The sequence below is a fragment of the Taudactylus pleione genome, unplaced genomic scaffold (genome assembly GCF_031769625.1).
Source record: "Taudactylus pleione unplaced genomic scaffold, aTauple2 ptg000484l, whole genome shotgun sequence".
In the NCBI taxonomy this organism is placed as follows: domain Eukaryota; kingdom Metazoa; phylum Chordata; class Amphibia; order Anura; family Myobatrachidae; genus Taudactylus; species Taudactylus pleione.
In genome coordinates, this window is record NW_028284886.1 from 1,268,853 (window position 1) to 1,284,904 (window position 16,052).

Consider the following 16,052-nt stretch of genomic DNA (forward strand, 5'->3'; position numbering starts at 1 on the left):
AGGGATGGAGTATCGATGTAGAGACTCCGAAGATCCAAGTACCCCTGACATCTGGGGCAATCAGGAGCCACCAGCAGGAAAGCATCTCCGTCTCGATTGAAAACACTTCCAAAGACCTCGAGGAAGAAGGGAGACCGGAGAACACAGGTACACAAAGTGGAAGGACCACTTCACCGACAAAGAGTCGCTGAAGTTTGCTTCAGAATCCCCAGAGCTGAACTGTAACACCCTAGTGTGATAAAGTCAGAAGGCCATGAGGGTCACCTCAGGGAGGCCCCCCCTGCTCACCAGGAGATGAAACCTCTCTTGGGGAAGAGACTAGTCCCCGGGATGCACGTCGTGACGGCTGAGGACTCCCGCTTCCCAATGGAGAGCTCCTGAAATGAACGCTGCCGAGATGGTCGGGAGGAGACCCTCGGACTATGTCCGAATATGTGACATACCTGTCATTGCCACCCAACGAACAGTGTTGCTAAAAAGGAAGCCACTGTCCTGACCCTGTCGGACTGAACCTTTTCAGGTTCACCGGGAAACAAGAGTTATGCCAGAGTAAGTTAATTGACAGGGTGGAATCGACAGACGTCCAACTGCACTGAAAAGGATTCGGTCCAGACACTGTCCCTAGCAAAGAAAACCCTGGACGAGATGGCCATAGCCACCCGGACAGGGACCGACTTGCCTCCGGAGAGAGCATCATCGTTTGAACAGTTATCCGACAGAAAAAACTCATTCCATCTGGAGATGAGCCAATTATGGAAAGGCCTGGAATGGAACTGAGCCCATTCCACCATGCATCCCAGAGTGTAAAGACATCTGTCGACTGCGCAGACAACCATGTACTCCTAATGGAAGAGAGGAGATTCCGTCTTACGCCAGAAGAATTCTCAGATTCTGAGAATCCAGCAGGGATCCTAGATGAAGAATACCCAGAGAGGGATGCAGGGAGGACTTTTTCCCCGTTGATTAAACGTCTGCACCCTGAAGAAGCCACAGTCATCCTGACCTGGCCGTAAAGTACCCCGGTGATCCCGCTAAGAGCAGGAGGCCGTCCAGGTACAGGAGCATTGGGATATACTGAACAGAAGAACTGTCAGAAAATCCAAAACGCTGGTAAACCCCTGTGGGGCTGAGGACAGTCCCAACAGGCAGAGCCCGAAAAATTGTAAGTGTTGCTGTGATACAGCAAACCTCAGCCCATGCTGAGGAAAGGTCTCTGTAAGTACCCGTAGGCACGCGTCCTGTATATCCAGTGATACCCTAAAGTCCCCAGGTTCCAAACATCGTATGATGGAGCATAGGGATTTCCTCCTGAGCCCAGGTAGCTTTAGGAACTGGTTCAGGGAATTGAGACAGAGAACAGGCCAAAGAGGACCATTCAGCCACCGCACCAGAAAGAAAACAGAACAACCAGTCCCTCACTGAGATAGTGGGGATGGCCCAATTAGCTCCGCTTACCGCAACAACTGCATAGCTTTCTGGATCTGTAAGGCCCTTGTAAAGAGGGCGTACCCTACTACCCACGTAGCCGCGGCAACTTGACACTAATACCGGGCGAACTGAGAAAATCGGTATCTCCCAGTTGTAGGCCTGTCCCGTCAGACTGAAGAGATATCCGTAGGTTCAGAAGCAGGATCGGCTGGCAGTCCAGGCCTGCTCGGTACTGGATATGTCGGCCCTTGTAGATGCCGACAGTCTACGAAGAAACAGACCTTTAGGCTGACCGAGAGGACAAAAAAGACTTAACAGACTTAGTCTGAGGCCTTGTAGTGTGCATAGCTGAAAGCGGTAAACTTGTCGTTAGTAATACTGCCAATGTTACTACAATCTTGTCAAGGTCAGGACCAAACAATATCAACCCTAAAGATGGTATCTGCACCTCTGCATTCTCAGAGCGCAGCCATAGGGTATTACGGAGGATACAGTCGCAGCCGGAACTCTGAAAGTTAGGAGACTGGTATCCAATATAGGCATGTCCACCTATGACAACTGCATATATTACATGAGCGACCAAATACATTTGAACCCCCGACGTGTTGGAGGGGAAAAAACGTTACAAATGCATCAACCCAATATGCAATAGTATTAACCAACCATGCTATAGCCATGGTAGGATGGGTAACAACTCCCGAAAGCAAGTATACTGATTTCAGGCAGAGTTACCACCTACGGATCCGAAGAATCCGACCACGCAGGAATGGGAGGCGTAGTAACGTCTGTAATCAGACGAGTAACACGCCCATCCCCCCCAGGAGGGGCTCGTGATGCCCTCAGGGAATTTGGGACAGGAGGCCAAACACTGTTGTAACACCTCCTATCTGGCAACAGCCAGAGTCCCGCTATGCGATCCACCCGCTAGTCAGCAACAGGTAACCCGAAGGCACGCAATACTGAGGGTGTATGATACAGGTGCAGGTCAACATTCACTCTAACCAGAATGGACCTGCTACCAGCCCTAAAGCAGGGATAATAATACCTGAAATAGGCTTCCCCCCGTGTAAGAGGGAAAGAGCCCCGAACAGTACCCAGTTCACGGCAGAGCCAACTGGGAAGTAACCACAGGGCGTCAACCACGCCAATTAGCGTTTCGTAGAAAACGACATCCACCCAGGGTGGCTGTTGTGGTAATCCCTGCAAGGGGAATGACAGACTATTGTGGCACCAGGGGGAATTCATATACTGCAAAAAACCCCTGCAGGGAGCGGTAGTCTGTGTCACAGGGGAAGAGTGCAAGAAGCTGCGAGATACCCTGAGATGAAAAGGGCAGTATGGTGAAGTAACCCCAAGTGAGGTACAACAATGGGGCCCGCCCGGCGATCCGCAATTGAGAGGATCCCGAGAAAACAAACCGCCCAAGGGGGTCGTGAAAGAGGCCGGCACCAGATGACGCCACATACAGAACCCTTTATGAGTCAAATCCTCCGCACTAACACCTGCAGCACATGACTTGCAGGATAGTAAAAATGGGTGCAGTATAACGCTCTATCTCCTGGTCAGACATATCTGACCCATCTTGGCGGAAATATTAAGCAGCACTATACTGGTCCTGACTGATGCCAAAAATAGCTGCAGGGACCCATTTTCAGCGTATGCAACACACAGTTCCATCTAAAATATGGCAACGTGCAGCACGCAACAGTATGTGACAAACCACACAAATATTAACAAGTATATAAATGTGAGGTCTCAGAACCACCCTAAGTACAGCTGTATTAGGGCAGATAAAGAAAAGGGATAGATATACACTGACAGGTGAGAGAATAAAGTACAGTCAGCACTAGCATAAGTCACATACAATGCAGATATATACATATATACATAAACATGTCATATAATATACTGCACTATTACACTGCATTCAACTGCCCAGATTCAGTGTCTGGGAAGGCTACAGCGCTGTGTACACTGACCTGATGGTGAGGTACGCAGGGGGACTGGACTCACTGCCATCCTGAGAGATTTCTGCTGCACCACAGAGATAAAATGGCCGCTGGAGACCTCAGAGGAAGCGTGGCCCGCGGAGGAAGCAGCTCAGCGACGCCAGACTATGGATACTGAAAGGCGCGCTGAGCTGAGGGGAGGAGCCGCTGTAACAGGGAAGGCTGCCTCCCCTGGCCGGCTATTAACCCCCGGGACGCCGGCTCCCTGCACCGATCGTTAAGTCCCTGGTGGTCTAGTGGACACACGGGGTATGGGGGGCCCGCCGCCACTGCCGGCGCCTCCGGTCTGTCCCCTGAGACCGGAGGCACAGGACTGCATTTGAAATGCGCGGATCACCGCAAGCGGTGATCCGCGACCTTACCTGCTCCCCGTGGATCCGGCAGCAGTCCTGGGCGCCCGCAGAGTCCGGCTAGTACAGACTCTGGGGTCCCGCTGAGATCCCCAGATCTGTACTGGCGTCTCAGCGCCAGCGGGGTGACGGAGCGGCAGCTTAGACGTCCTATGGACAGTCCGACGCTGCCGCTCTGAAGAGTCCAAAGTCCATGAAAAAACTTTGTCCCTAAAAAAATAAAATAAGCTTAGGGGCTGCTAATCAGCTCCCCCTGCGCTAACGGTGACCCGACTCCGGCCGGGCACCAACTTAAACTGAGGTGCCTCTGGCTTGGGGGTGGGGTTATAGGGAGAGTGGACCCAGTGCATCCTGGGAGCTAAAAGCTTTAACTGCGTGGTGCCCGGATTTGGTTCCCAACCTATACCCCAAGGTCAACCCTGTGGACCCCCTATGGACCCTGAAGTAGAAAAGTTCTTTGTCTGGAAATCTGATCAAGCTACGGTCAAAAGTGCTCCTTATATAGCGTGTTCTCTACCACAGCAGAACAGATAGCAAGTCTGCTCCACAAGGCAATGGCCCTTTCCCTGATAATAAGTGATTAACCAGCCCTGTTTTTTCAAGGAGTCTGTAGTCTTTAATGAAGATCGCATTGTCACACCTCCAGACAATGATAAAGTCTTTTCTTGCCTTCATTCGGGATTGGAGTAAAAGGACGATAACATCATGTTTAAGCATCTGTGGAATATCAGAGATGACTTAGGGAGAAAGGATAATCCAACTTACAAATAACCATCCAAGACTGTCACCATGTTTGGAGGAGAAGAACTGGATGTCACCTGCTCATCTTACTGTAGTGGTGATCGCCAATACAATAAAAAGAAAATAAATCTTACTTGTGGACGATGGTTACAGGAACTATTTCAACAAAGATAAAAAAAAAAAGACAAAATCCGGAGATGGCCAGAACGTTTACTGTTGCAAAGTGAAGCGATCTGAATTTTCAATGTGATGGTCTTCGTTCCCTTGTTCAGCCGGTCTTGTAAAAATTCCAATAATATAGAAATGTTTGAACTAAATAGGAGGTCCGGCCTATCTGTGTTGCAGAAGAGAAGAAAAAGTTCTCCAAATCTTAAAGTATATCATGGATTTTATTTGTTATGGTGGAGTTTGGGAACCTCTGATCTATACTGTCAGGTGTTGTCTTTCCACCTCTGAGGCCTTTAAGGGCTCCAACACCATTAGCTGCTCTCCGGGATGTTGAAACTGCATTTTCTGCCTTGCCTTCCACACTTCTTCAGACACCGTGCCTTCCCATATACGCTCCCCATCTGTGACTGCTGGCATCAGTAGTGACGATTACTAGACTCTATAGATTGTCCCCCAAGCCTCCAGTTCAGTGAAGCATTGACCCTCCCACACTAGATGATGGGCTGGTCTGCCGAGTGCCTTTGTTTATTCCAAGGCTGCGTTCTGTAGCACTCTGGATTGTGCTTGTGTTCACTTTACCCAGAAAACATGCTGTTCATTAACGAAAGGAGACAGCGAGTACTCTCCTACCAACGCCAGTAGTTGTGGTCAGTAACAGCGAGTAATTGCACCCCAAGACCAATGGGTAGAACATAAGATAACCAAAACAGCAATGACAGAGACACATTTGTTACAATAAATAAACACTCTTAATAATTATACTGTATCTCAACGCCGGTTATTCCTTCTCTGTATCGATACTTGCCGATTCCTAAGCTGGACCTCAATTTTAAGAGAAACGCAATAATGCATTTTTAACCCATTTTCTCCCAACAAAACAAAAATATTAAAACAAACCTTCAAACCCCATGAAAAGGGACATACATTCACTGGGCTATGGAGGTGGCCATTTACGCCTCAGCTTAATGCCGTTTCAGGGAGCGGGCAAATTACTTACTTCCTAGTGCACAAGGCACTCACTGTGACGGTTTCATTTACACACAGGCTGCTCTCGTCGACTTAAAGCACCTAGCAACCGCACTTCTAGGACAAAAATTGTTCTTTTAACACTATATGCTGAACAGATTTTAGATGTCACAATCAATATCGCCTGATCCGAGTCGCACTGACTGGCAGTCTGTCACTAACAGCAAAGACAGTTGTAGCAATGTCATATATCCTATCCAAACAAACAACCCATCAGTGGATGTCTACTTTCATAAGTAGCGGCTGGCCATCTATGCAGCAATGAAAGGAACTATACTATGAATCCTACTGGTAACCTACAGGTCATCTGTCTCCAAAAAACAAAATGCTAGATGGCTATTCTCACAGCGATAGCTCAGGAAGGAATTATTACAGTGAGCGGGGAAAATTGGCTATGGTCTCTGGCTGGATGAAGCCTCAGGCCACAGAGATACAGCTATCAGATGAAGCTCTGTACCTTTGCCCCCTCTAATTTAAGTCCACATTGGTAAATCACTTTTCACAACGATCTGGTATTTTCCAAAAAAAAAAAAGGGGAAAGGATGCTCTCATATTGGTAGGTGGGCGATCTGGGTGCGATTAGGCACTACACACAATGGATGGATATCTGACAGTGCTGGGATATACCCCATTCAATTAGCTAAGTTTTAAATCAGGATATTAAATAGTAAGAATAAAATGTGATATTCAGCCTCACTTACCAGCCCTCTTTCTAGGTACAGCTGCACAAACTCTTTCCAGCTGATTTCTTTTCCAGAATCTTTCAGGTAAAACACAGCAAACCCAAAGGCAAGTCCAGCTGCAAGAACGAGAAGGCTGCGGAAATCTTTGTCATCCCATGGGAAGTCACCCTGTAGGCGATAAGAGATCAATAAGGAGAGTTACTGTAACATCTGCTACCATTTAGGAAAACGTGGGTCGCTATCAGAAAACATCTGTAATCATCAGGTCATGATTTCTATTCCGCCAGTCAGGACAACTGGTGCAATATATTTTGCTGACATTCATAAAGTTGACATGCTTGGCATTTCAACACTGACCACGTTGACATTCATCATTTCGACACTGATGAAAAGTCACCAGTCCCTCTAGTGCCCAACTCTAACCTCCCCTCCGGCAGCCTAAGCCCCTAACCCTAGTGCCTAACCCTTCCCTCCTGTAGCCCAACCCTCCCTCTAGTGCCAAACCCCAACCTCCCCTCCCGTAGCCTAACCCTCCCCCTAGTGCCAAACACTAACCTCCCTTCCTGCAGCCTAATCCTCACCACAGTGCCTAACCCTAACCTCTCTTCCCGTAGCCTAACCCTCCCCCTAGTGCCAAGCACTAACCTCCCTTCCTGCACCGTAATCCTCACCACAGTGCCTAACCCTAACCTCTCTTACTGCAGCCTAACCCTCCCCTAGTGCCAAACACTAACCTCCCTTCCTGCAGCCTAACCCTCACCATTGTGCCTAACCTTAACCTATACTCCCGCAGCTTAACCAACACTAGTGCCTAACCTCCCCTCCCGTAGCCTAACCCTCCCCTTAGTGCCAAACACTAACCTCCCTTCCTGCACCCTAATCCTCACCACAGTGCCTAACCCTAACCTCTCTTACCGCAGCCTAACCCTCCCCCTAGTGCCAAACACTAACCTCCCTTCCTGCAGCCTAACCCTCACCATAGTGCCTAACCCTAACCTCTCTTACTGCAGCCTAACCCTCCCCCTAGTGCCAAACACTAACCTCCCTTCCTGCAGCCTAATCCTCACCACAGTGTCTAACCCTAACCTCTCTTCCCGTAGCCTAACCCCCCCCCAGTGCCAAACACTAACCTACCTTCCTGCAGCCTAACCCTCACCATTGTGCCTAACCTTAACCTCTCCTCCCGCAGCTTAACCAACACTAGTGCCTAACCTCCCCTCCCTTAGCCTAATCCTACCCCTAGTGCCAAACCCTAACCACCCTTCCTGCAGCCTAACTCTAACCTCTTACTGTCTGTTTTGCAAAATGTGAATATGAACATTGTGAATGTGTCAACATTCTGCAGATGCCGACATGTTCTATGTTGAAAGTGTGGTGTCAACATTATAAAAGTGGACATTATGACTGCATCCCAGAGAAATAAAAAGAGTTTTGGTAAAACTTACCTTGGTTAAGTCCATAGGGTCCACAGGGAGACAGAGTGTAGGTAGGACCTGGAGGACCGGACACCAACTGCAAAGCTTTTTTCTATCCCAGGATGCTCAGGTCCTTCCCCCTATACCCCACCCACAGCCTGAGGGCAACTCAGTTCTGTTAACAAGCCCAAGGCAGGAGCAGGACAGGAGAGAAGGAAGACTGGTACACTGAGGAATCTCACACTCGCACAGAGAAGGAAACAAGTGACCAGGAGAATAAACCCATAGAAGCTAGGAGTGTCAGGGCGGGTACCCTGTGGACCCTATGGACTTGAAAAGAAAGAAAGAAAAAGGGTAAGTTTTACCATAACTCTCCTTTTCTTCTTCAGGGTCCATAGGGCTCCACAGGGAGACATTGGGGATGTCCCAAAGAAGTGTTTCAAGGACGGGAACGCTCCTGAGCTGAGAGGAGAATCCTACACCCAAAAAGAAGCATCCTGAGAGGCAAATGTATCAAAGGCCTAAAACCTCAGAAAGGTGTGTACAGAAAACCAAGTGGCCGCCTTGCATAGTTGTTCAGCTGAGGCACCACGCCGGGCTGCCCACAAGGGACCCACAGAGCGAGTAGAATGAACAGATACAGAAGTCAGCACAGGAAGGCCAGTCTGCGTGTAAGCCTGTGAGATAGTAATGCTAATCCCATCTGGCCAGAGTCTGTTTGTTAGCTGGCCAATCCCTTCTTGGGCAATCCATATAGGGATTCGGTATGATTTACCGCCGGCTGTATGGCCGGCGTTTCAAATCCCGGCAGCCCGACACAGGTGGAAATCCCGAATGTCGGAAGGTAAGTATAAACTAACCTATTTACCCCCTAACCCTCCCTTGGGGGTGCCTAACCCTAACCTTCCCCCCCTGTGCCTAGCCTCCGGGGTGGGGGTGTGCCTAACCCTAGCCTCCGGTGGGGGGGGTGTGTGGGGGGGGTGTGCCTAACCCTAGCCTCCCGCCGGGGGGTGTGCCTAATCCTAGCCTCTCCCCGGGGGGGTGTGCCTAACCCTAGCCTCCCCCTGGGGGGTGTGCCTAACCCTAGCCTCCCCCCCGGGAGCCCTAAACCTAACCCTCCCCCCCGCGCGGCTGTCCGTGCCCGGCATCCCTTCGATCGGGATGCCGGGCGCCGTTCTCCCGGCGTCGATAAAATGACAGGCGTCTAGATTTAGACGCCTGTCATTTAACCCTCGCCGGGATTAAGCAGTCGGGAAGCCGGCGGTCAGCATTGAGTCCGCCGGCTTCCTGAACATATACCGTTAGTTTGTACCATCTTCAGATTTTGTAAAAGTGCTTTACACCTATGGAGACTTGCAAGCAGGAAAGAGATCTTCCAATCTTTCTCCCACAGCCTCCGGCTGGCGGCGGAGGATGACGCTGTGTGCAGTGTCGGCTTCTCCCCCTCCACCACCCCCCTAAGGGCACTTCAGTTTTGTTGTCGGACACCAACAAAACTGAAGTGCCCTCAGGCTGTGGGCGGGGTATAGGGGGAAGGACTGAAGCATCGTGGGATTGAAAAGCTTTGCTGTTGGTGTCCGGTCCTCCAGGTCCCACCTACACCCCAATGTCTCCCTGTGGAGCCCTATGGACCCTGAAGAAGAAACTAGTGTTAAAAGAGATGCCTAAGTATCACACCACAGTCTTCTCATACCAGTCTGACATCACTGCTCTGTGTTGCTGGTAATGGCTAGCCGCTCGGAATGTGTGTTGCCCTAACTCCATGGGCAGGCAGGAGTAAGAGGAGCTAAAATAATCTGCCATCAATCTAATATACTCTGACTGGCTATCAGTGGTTTAACTTTATTTATTTTTTTACTTCTTACTTAGTGCACGAGTCACTCTGCCAGAAGACATGGTGACAGGTTTGTACAAAGGCACTTATTCATGTAAACGCAAAAGCTCTGCCAGGTGATAGTACGGCTCTCCCTGTGTTCTCTTGCCTCACCTTCTGTAACCTCTGCCGCCAGGTAGATTCTTTCTTCTTGTCATCACTTTTCTTATTGTCCCCATTGCTGCCTTGGGAGCCAGATTCTTTTGACTTCTCTGTAGAAGAAATGTGCAAATAATTAATAGACCTCCCCGGTTGATTTAGATGATTTGCTAATTTTTGTTCTCAAATTATCTAAGTGCCTGCGTAAGTGAGCCACCAGATACCGCGCTACTCTGCACCGAGTCTTTTTTTGCTAAAAATGCGTCTTAGTTGCAATGTCATGCAACTAGGATGCACCAGGACAACGTGCTAATTAATTAGATGTGCAACACTTGCATATTAGTCTCTCGGTGCATCCTAGTCGCATTGCATCTTAAACGCATCTTAAGATAAAAAAGACTGGACCTGGCAGCAAAGATGTGCGAGGACACATCTGTAGAACTACTGTTCATTCTAGCACCCTGCACCTGTCACAATCCGTGCAGTTCCTCTTTCCTGCCTGGGGTGTCGCTCTCTGCTCTGGCGCTTCTAGCACACTCTGGTCTGTACCTCAGCAGTTTGTTGTATCAGCTGAGTGTGCTAGAAGCACCAGAGCGACACCCCAGGCAGGAAAGAAGAACTGCACGGGTTGTGACAGGTGCAGGGTGTTAGAATGAACACTACAATTTTCTAATTTACTACATGTATAAGGTGAGTGTAAAAGGATTATAGTTTGAGCTCTCGCACTTCCCTATTTATTTCTATAGCACTTGGCAGAATAACGAAGGCCAAGGAAATTTGTTTCTTTCAAAAAGTTGAAACAATGTTGCTGCACTTCACGAAACCATTGACTCTTAGCCCTGCAGAGAAGCGGACATGTTTACGGCAATTAGGCATCACGTCTGAGAACAACTCCAGCAAGTACTAGTATAAATAGGCAAATACTCCCCAAACATTTCCGCATAATAGCTCAAATACAGAGGAGAATGCGCTCGCATCAGGAGGAGTCACAGTAGTTATCTATTCGTGGTCCCCGGACTTATCCAGGCATGAAGACAAACTGTGTAAATAAAGAGAATCACATACCTTTCCATGGTTTAGAGCCCAGAAAGGATAATATTGGAGGTGGTCTCCATGTAGAACTCTGCTGTAACACAAGGCGGCCGGTTAATGACAGAAAGAATAAAACCACAGGTATGTCAGACTCCTTTATGGGGAAGCAGAAGTTAAACATAGACTCTCATAAATAAACAAATGTATATCCAACAGCCATAAGTGATGTCACAGTGTGATAAAGTTCTGCTCCTGTTTTTCCCCCACTTCATCCCCAAAATGTACATTTTCAGTTATTACCCACAGGAGGCGAAAAATATAATTGAATGTTAGTTACCAGGACATTTCCCTGAATAGTAAAATATCAACTGGTCAATCCATTACAGAAGCAACACTTAAATCCTTAGGATAGTGTCCTGACGGAAACCCACAGGGGTCCAAGAAGTGGATTCAGCATTTACAGTCACATCACTGGCCCCCTTCCTGCGTATATATCAATCAGTCCAGGTAGTGTATTTCTGCACAGTAGGTCGGTCACGCTCTACCTGCTGATCTAAACTCCTACCCCCTCCCCAAAAAAAAAAAAAAAAACCCACCACAAAACACTGCAGATGAGTGGGTGAAAGCATAAGGGATATATTTAGAAAACCTCCAACTAATTTATGCATATTATCCAGCTCAGCACAATGCACATGTGCCATACAAAGAAAGGTTATTTACTGGCGCTGGGATGTTCTGCTATTCCTAGCAGCTATGAAAAAAAGGGATAGTCAAACCCTTACAACATGAATAGATGTATAGTACATGAATAGCGCTATGATGAAAGATGATATACAATATTCAATGGCACAATACCGAATGATTTTGATAAAAATAGTAATACACTTCTTAAAAAATTACATTAAAACAATTCTGAAGCGAGCAAATGCCTGATCCACATAATGTCCTCACAAACGTGCCTGTTTCTATAAGTACTTCCGGATGTGTGGTAACACATTAGGCAATAGACCCCTCTCTGATTGGGAGAGACACAGGGATTGTCCAATGGATATATATTTACCAGTTTCCTTCACCGATAGAGGAATGTTCCTTTAGGTATAGAGTCCATACATAGCATTAGGAACCCTCAAAGTAAACGGTTTATGAGTCCAATCCTGGCAGATGTACAAAGTCCCAAGAACACTAAGTCTTTGTGGTGTATCCGGTAAGCTGATTCAGGCTTTTGCAGGTAAAGATGACAATTATATAAGGTCACTTGTGGGTAGGCTAGGTCACAGACTTGTTGCTCTTTGTTAAAGCCTCCAATAAGGAAGCGAAACGCGTCAGTGGACTTTCAGCTGCCACTGGATTGTCATTGTGGAGTGACCGCTAAAACCAAACTACCTTCTTCTCTATTTGTTATCAATTGGAAATCCACGGACTAGAGGGACTACTAACCCGTCTTTTGACACCTGGGGCCGTCACAAGATGACTTAAAACTCTGCCCATGGAGCTGCCTGTTACACTGGAGATCTGGCTGTGACTGCAGCATCGCTGCTGTCCAAGGCAACGTTCTTTACTACAGGCTCTGGAGACCAGGGAGCGGACTCTGTTTTCTCCTTACAGACGATGTGGTGAGGTCCCCGTGCGAACAACTTATACATGCGCATAAACTTATGGATTTAGTATTGATGGTCTAGAGCAGGGGTCTTCAACCTTTGGCCCTCCAGCTGCTGTGGAACTACACATCCCAGCATGCCCTGCCACTGTTTTGATATAACAGCATGCTAAAACTGTGGCATGGCATCCTGGGATCTGTAGTTCCACAGCAGTTGGAGGGCCAAAGGTTGAAGACCCCTGGTCTAGAGGTATATTCCTTAGGTCACGCAATATACGAGAACTGTATCCAAGTGGCTTGCTATTACTAAATATGCTGCTAATAATAGGGTATTTATCGGTATGAAGTAGTGTTTTAGTGTTATTGTTGCTATTGTTATTTTTTATATACATATATTATAAAATGATTAACTAATCTTATTGGAGTCTTTTCTACCATATCCAATAGAGAAAGTGATAGAGAGATATATATATATATATATATATATCACACACACACACACATATATATATATATATATATATATATACACACACACACACGTATTAGTGCAAAAACTTTTTTTGCTTACACTTGCTTTTCCAGCACATCCCACAGATGCTTGATCGGATGGAGATCTGGGGAATTGGAGACCAAGTCAACACCTTCAGTGATCTTCCAAGAAATTTCCTAATGCCGAGCGGCACAATCAGGCTACGGGATGGGGGGTGGTGGAGCGCATAGCGGGTTGTGGAGTGCCAACGTGAGCAAAGGGTAATACAGCATCTGGAGACCCACAGGATATAGAATATTGTAGGTGGGGTCAGAGAACGGCCAGTTGCAGCACTCACACTTGGTACGGCTTCTCAACGGGTCAGAGATCAAGCAATCACACCTTTCCTTTTATACCGGGAGACTGCTCTCCGCTCGGCACTGTGACACAGACAGTTTCTATATGAAACGTCTATGCGGCGCAACTTTAAGGTGCGTCACAGTGCCAGATGGCGGGGCAATTTTGCCAGGCGCACCGCCTGAGAAATAAGCGTGGGGAGAACACAGACCTTGAACTCTTTGTCATGTTCCCCAAACCATTCCTGAGCAATGTTTGCAGTGTGGCAGGGCGCATTATCCGGCTGATAGAGGTCACTTCCATCTGGGAATACCATAGCCATGAAGGGGTGGACTTGTTCTGCAGCAATGTTTAAGTAAAATGGTTTGTGTCAAAGTAACATCAAGATGAATGGCAGGACCCAAGGTTTCCCAGCAGTACATTGCCCAGAGCATCACACTGCCTCCGCCAGCTTCTCTTCTTCCCATAGTGCATCCTGGTGCCATCTCCTCCCCAGGTATATGACGCACTCTCACCCGGTCGTCCACATGATGCAAAAGAAAACGTGATTCATCAGACCAGGTCACCTTCTTCCATTGCTCCATGGTCCAGTGCCGACGCTGACGAGCCCATTGTAGGCGCTTTCGGAGGTGGACGGGGGTCAGCATGGGTACTCTGACTGGTCTGCAGCAACGAAGCCCCATACCCAGCAAGCTGCAATGCACTGTGTGTGTTCTGACACCTTTCTATCACAGCTAGCATTAACTTTATCAGCAATTGTACTACAGTAGCTCCGCTGTGTGATAGGACCACACGGGCTAGCCTTCACTCCCCACTCGCAACAATGAGCCTTGGGCGCCCATGACCATGTCGCCGGGTTCACCTTCCATGGACCACGTTTGTAGTCACTAACCAGAGACAATCCATGTTATTCACTTCACCTGTCTGTGGTTTTAATGTTATGGCTGATCAGTGTATATTATATATGATACACACTGTACATATACACACAATGTAAAACACTGACTTTATTTGCTCTTGTACCATTATAACCAGCTGGGTAGTAGTAAATAAGTCATGATAAGTAATAAGGTAGAGGTGTGACAGGTACAGGTCAGTGGAGGAGCAGGACATCACCACACTCTGCACACCACGTGACGTCATGTCTCACCTGGCGTACCCCGGCCCCGCCCGACAGACCCCGCCAGCACACAGCGCGGCCGCATCTCACAGCTCCGGCGCAGAGCAGGCGCCCCAGCCCGGTACTCATCTCACTGTAAGCGGCTGGCTGAGGCAATGTCACTGACACTGCCAGCCTCGTTCTGCCCATTCATTTGCCTGCGAGCTTCCAGCCAATAGCAAAGCGGCATTTCTTACAGGCAGCCCTACAGGCAGACCGTTGGGGCCTTGACGATGAGGCCTGAAGTGTTCAGCGTCTATAGGTTTCCGGGCAGGAATAAGATCTCACATTTGAGGGTTCCTAGTTATTTCTCTCCGAGCAGAGAGGACATTGGATGGGAGAATGATTTCTATAATGACTGTCACCAGACTGGACACGGACATGATGACCTAGGAGGAAGGAGATGATGTGAGAACTGTCCTCAACGTCAACCGACATGCCCTACCGGACCGAGGACCACTACAAATGGATTCGGGTTTTAAGCATGCATGCCGACTTCCGGGAGGGGGCTGCCAGGTCGGTGCAACAGGGAGGGTGGGGGCGGCTGAAGTGGGCGGAGCGGGGGCGTGTCTGCACGATCACGTCATCGTGGCCCCGCCCCACCGCTTTATAATGCCGATATTACCAGCATTACAAAGCAGGGGGTCGCAGGGGGCCGGCGGACGATGCGGGGGACTTGCCTCCTCTTGCGGGGTGTCGGGAGCAGCACACGATTTTCGGGAGGCTCCCGACAGTCCCGGGAGAGTAGGCGAGTATGGTTTTAAGTGAAGATCATCACTGGCACTTTTGGCCTCAGATCCAGAGTTTCACCTATTGGTACTCTCGCACCAGGTGAAGACTCGACCTTGCATCGGCGTGCATGGTCCACTGTACGCCCTGAAGGAAAGAAAGACTGAAACGAAAACTGACAAACACAGAGGTTCTCACCAGTGGCACACTTGTAACTTCGTCCTGCTCGATCCCTCACAGGTTCTTGTAGAGATACAACAATAACGCCGTGCAGGGCTCTATCCTGCTCTAAAGGCGCACATCCACTACCTGTTTAAACAGAGCGGTTGAATGATAACGTTATCGTTCAATCGCTCATTAATCGGGCACAAATCGGGCATACAAATGTCAGAAACGACCAGCGAAGCACGCTCCCGCTGGTTGTTTCCGACATCAATCATCGCCCGAACATGCCGGTCCACCCGCCGATAACGACAGATTGGGCATGTTCGGAGATGATGGAGGGTGCCTACACTGAATGATATATGGTTCAGTGTAGGCACTGCACAGTCCAATGAACGATAACGATATCATTATCGTTCAGTCTTTTCATTGTCGCCTAGTGGATGTGCCCCTTAACAGTGTGTCACACTGATACACCTATCTGCATTAATAATGGCCTTAACTCACCAGCCTAACAAACTATCGGGGTCATTCAGACCCGGTCGCAAGCACCGATGTGCTCGCAACCGGGTCGATGGGTGGCCCTGCGCACGCGCAGCAGCCGCACTGCGCGTGCGCAAGCCCTGGAGCGACAGAGAAACTCTGTCGCTCCGGAGCTCGCTACAAAAGGGTCGACTGTTGATGTTGATCGACAGCTTGCCCCTTTTTGTAGGCGGGCCGGGGGGGTGGTTTCCAAAACTGAGGCGTTCCTT

General features: G+C 48.7%; 1 protein-coding gene across 4 annotated transcripts in view; it reads right to left on the reverse strand.

Annotated features, from left to right (window-relative positions):
- The window catches only part of LOC148502742 (mitochondrial inner membrane m-AAA protease component AFG3L1-like), a 32,767-nt gene extending 18,235 nt beyond the window's left edge, over nucleotides 1-14,532 (reverse strand). The window contains exons 1-4 of one of the 4 annotated variants that reach the window (XM_088449412.1): nucleotides 14,410-14,532; nucleotides 10,858-10,915; nucleotides 9,808-9,905; nucleotides 6,424-6,573 (exon numbers count right to left, since the gene is read on the reverse strand). In XM_088449412.1, the coding sequence (XP_088305538.1) occupies nucleotides 6,424-6,573; nucleotides 9,808-9,905; nucleotides 10,858-10,915; nucleotides 14,410-14,499 (396 nt within the window). In that variant the 5' untranslated portion in view covers nucleotides 14,500-14,532. Of the gene's footprint in view, nucleotides 1-6,423; nucleotides 6,574-9,807; nucleotides 9,906-10,857; nucleotides 10,919-14,400 lie in introns of all 4 variants that reach the window. The other 3 variants (XM_088449411.1, XM_088449410.1, XM_088449409.1) reach the window with 3 other exon arrangements.
- Between the last annotated feature and the right edge of the window lie 1,520 nt (nucleotides 14,533-16,052).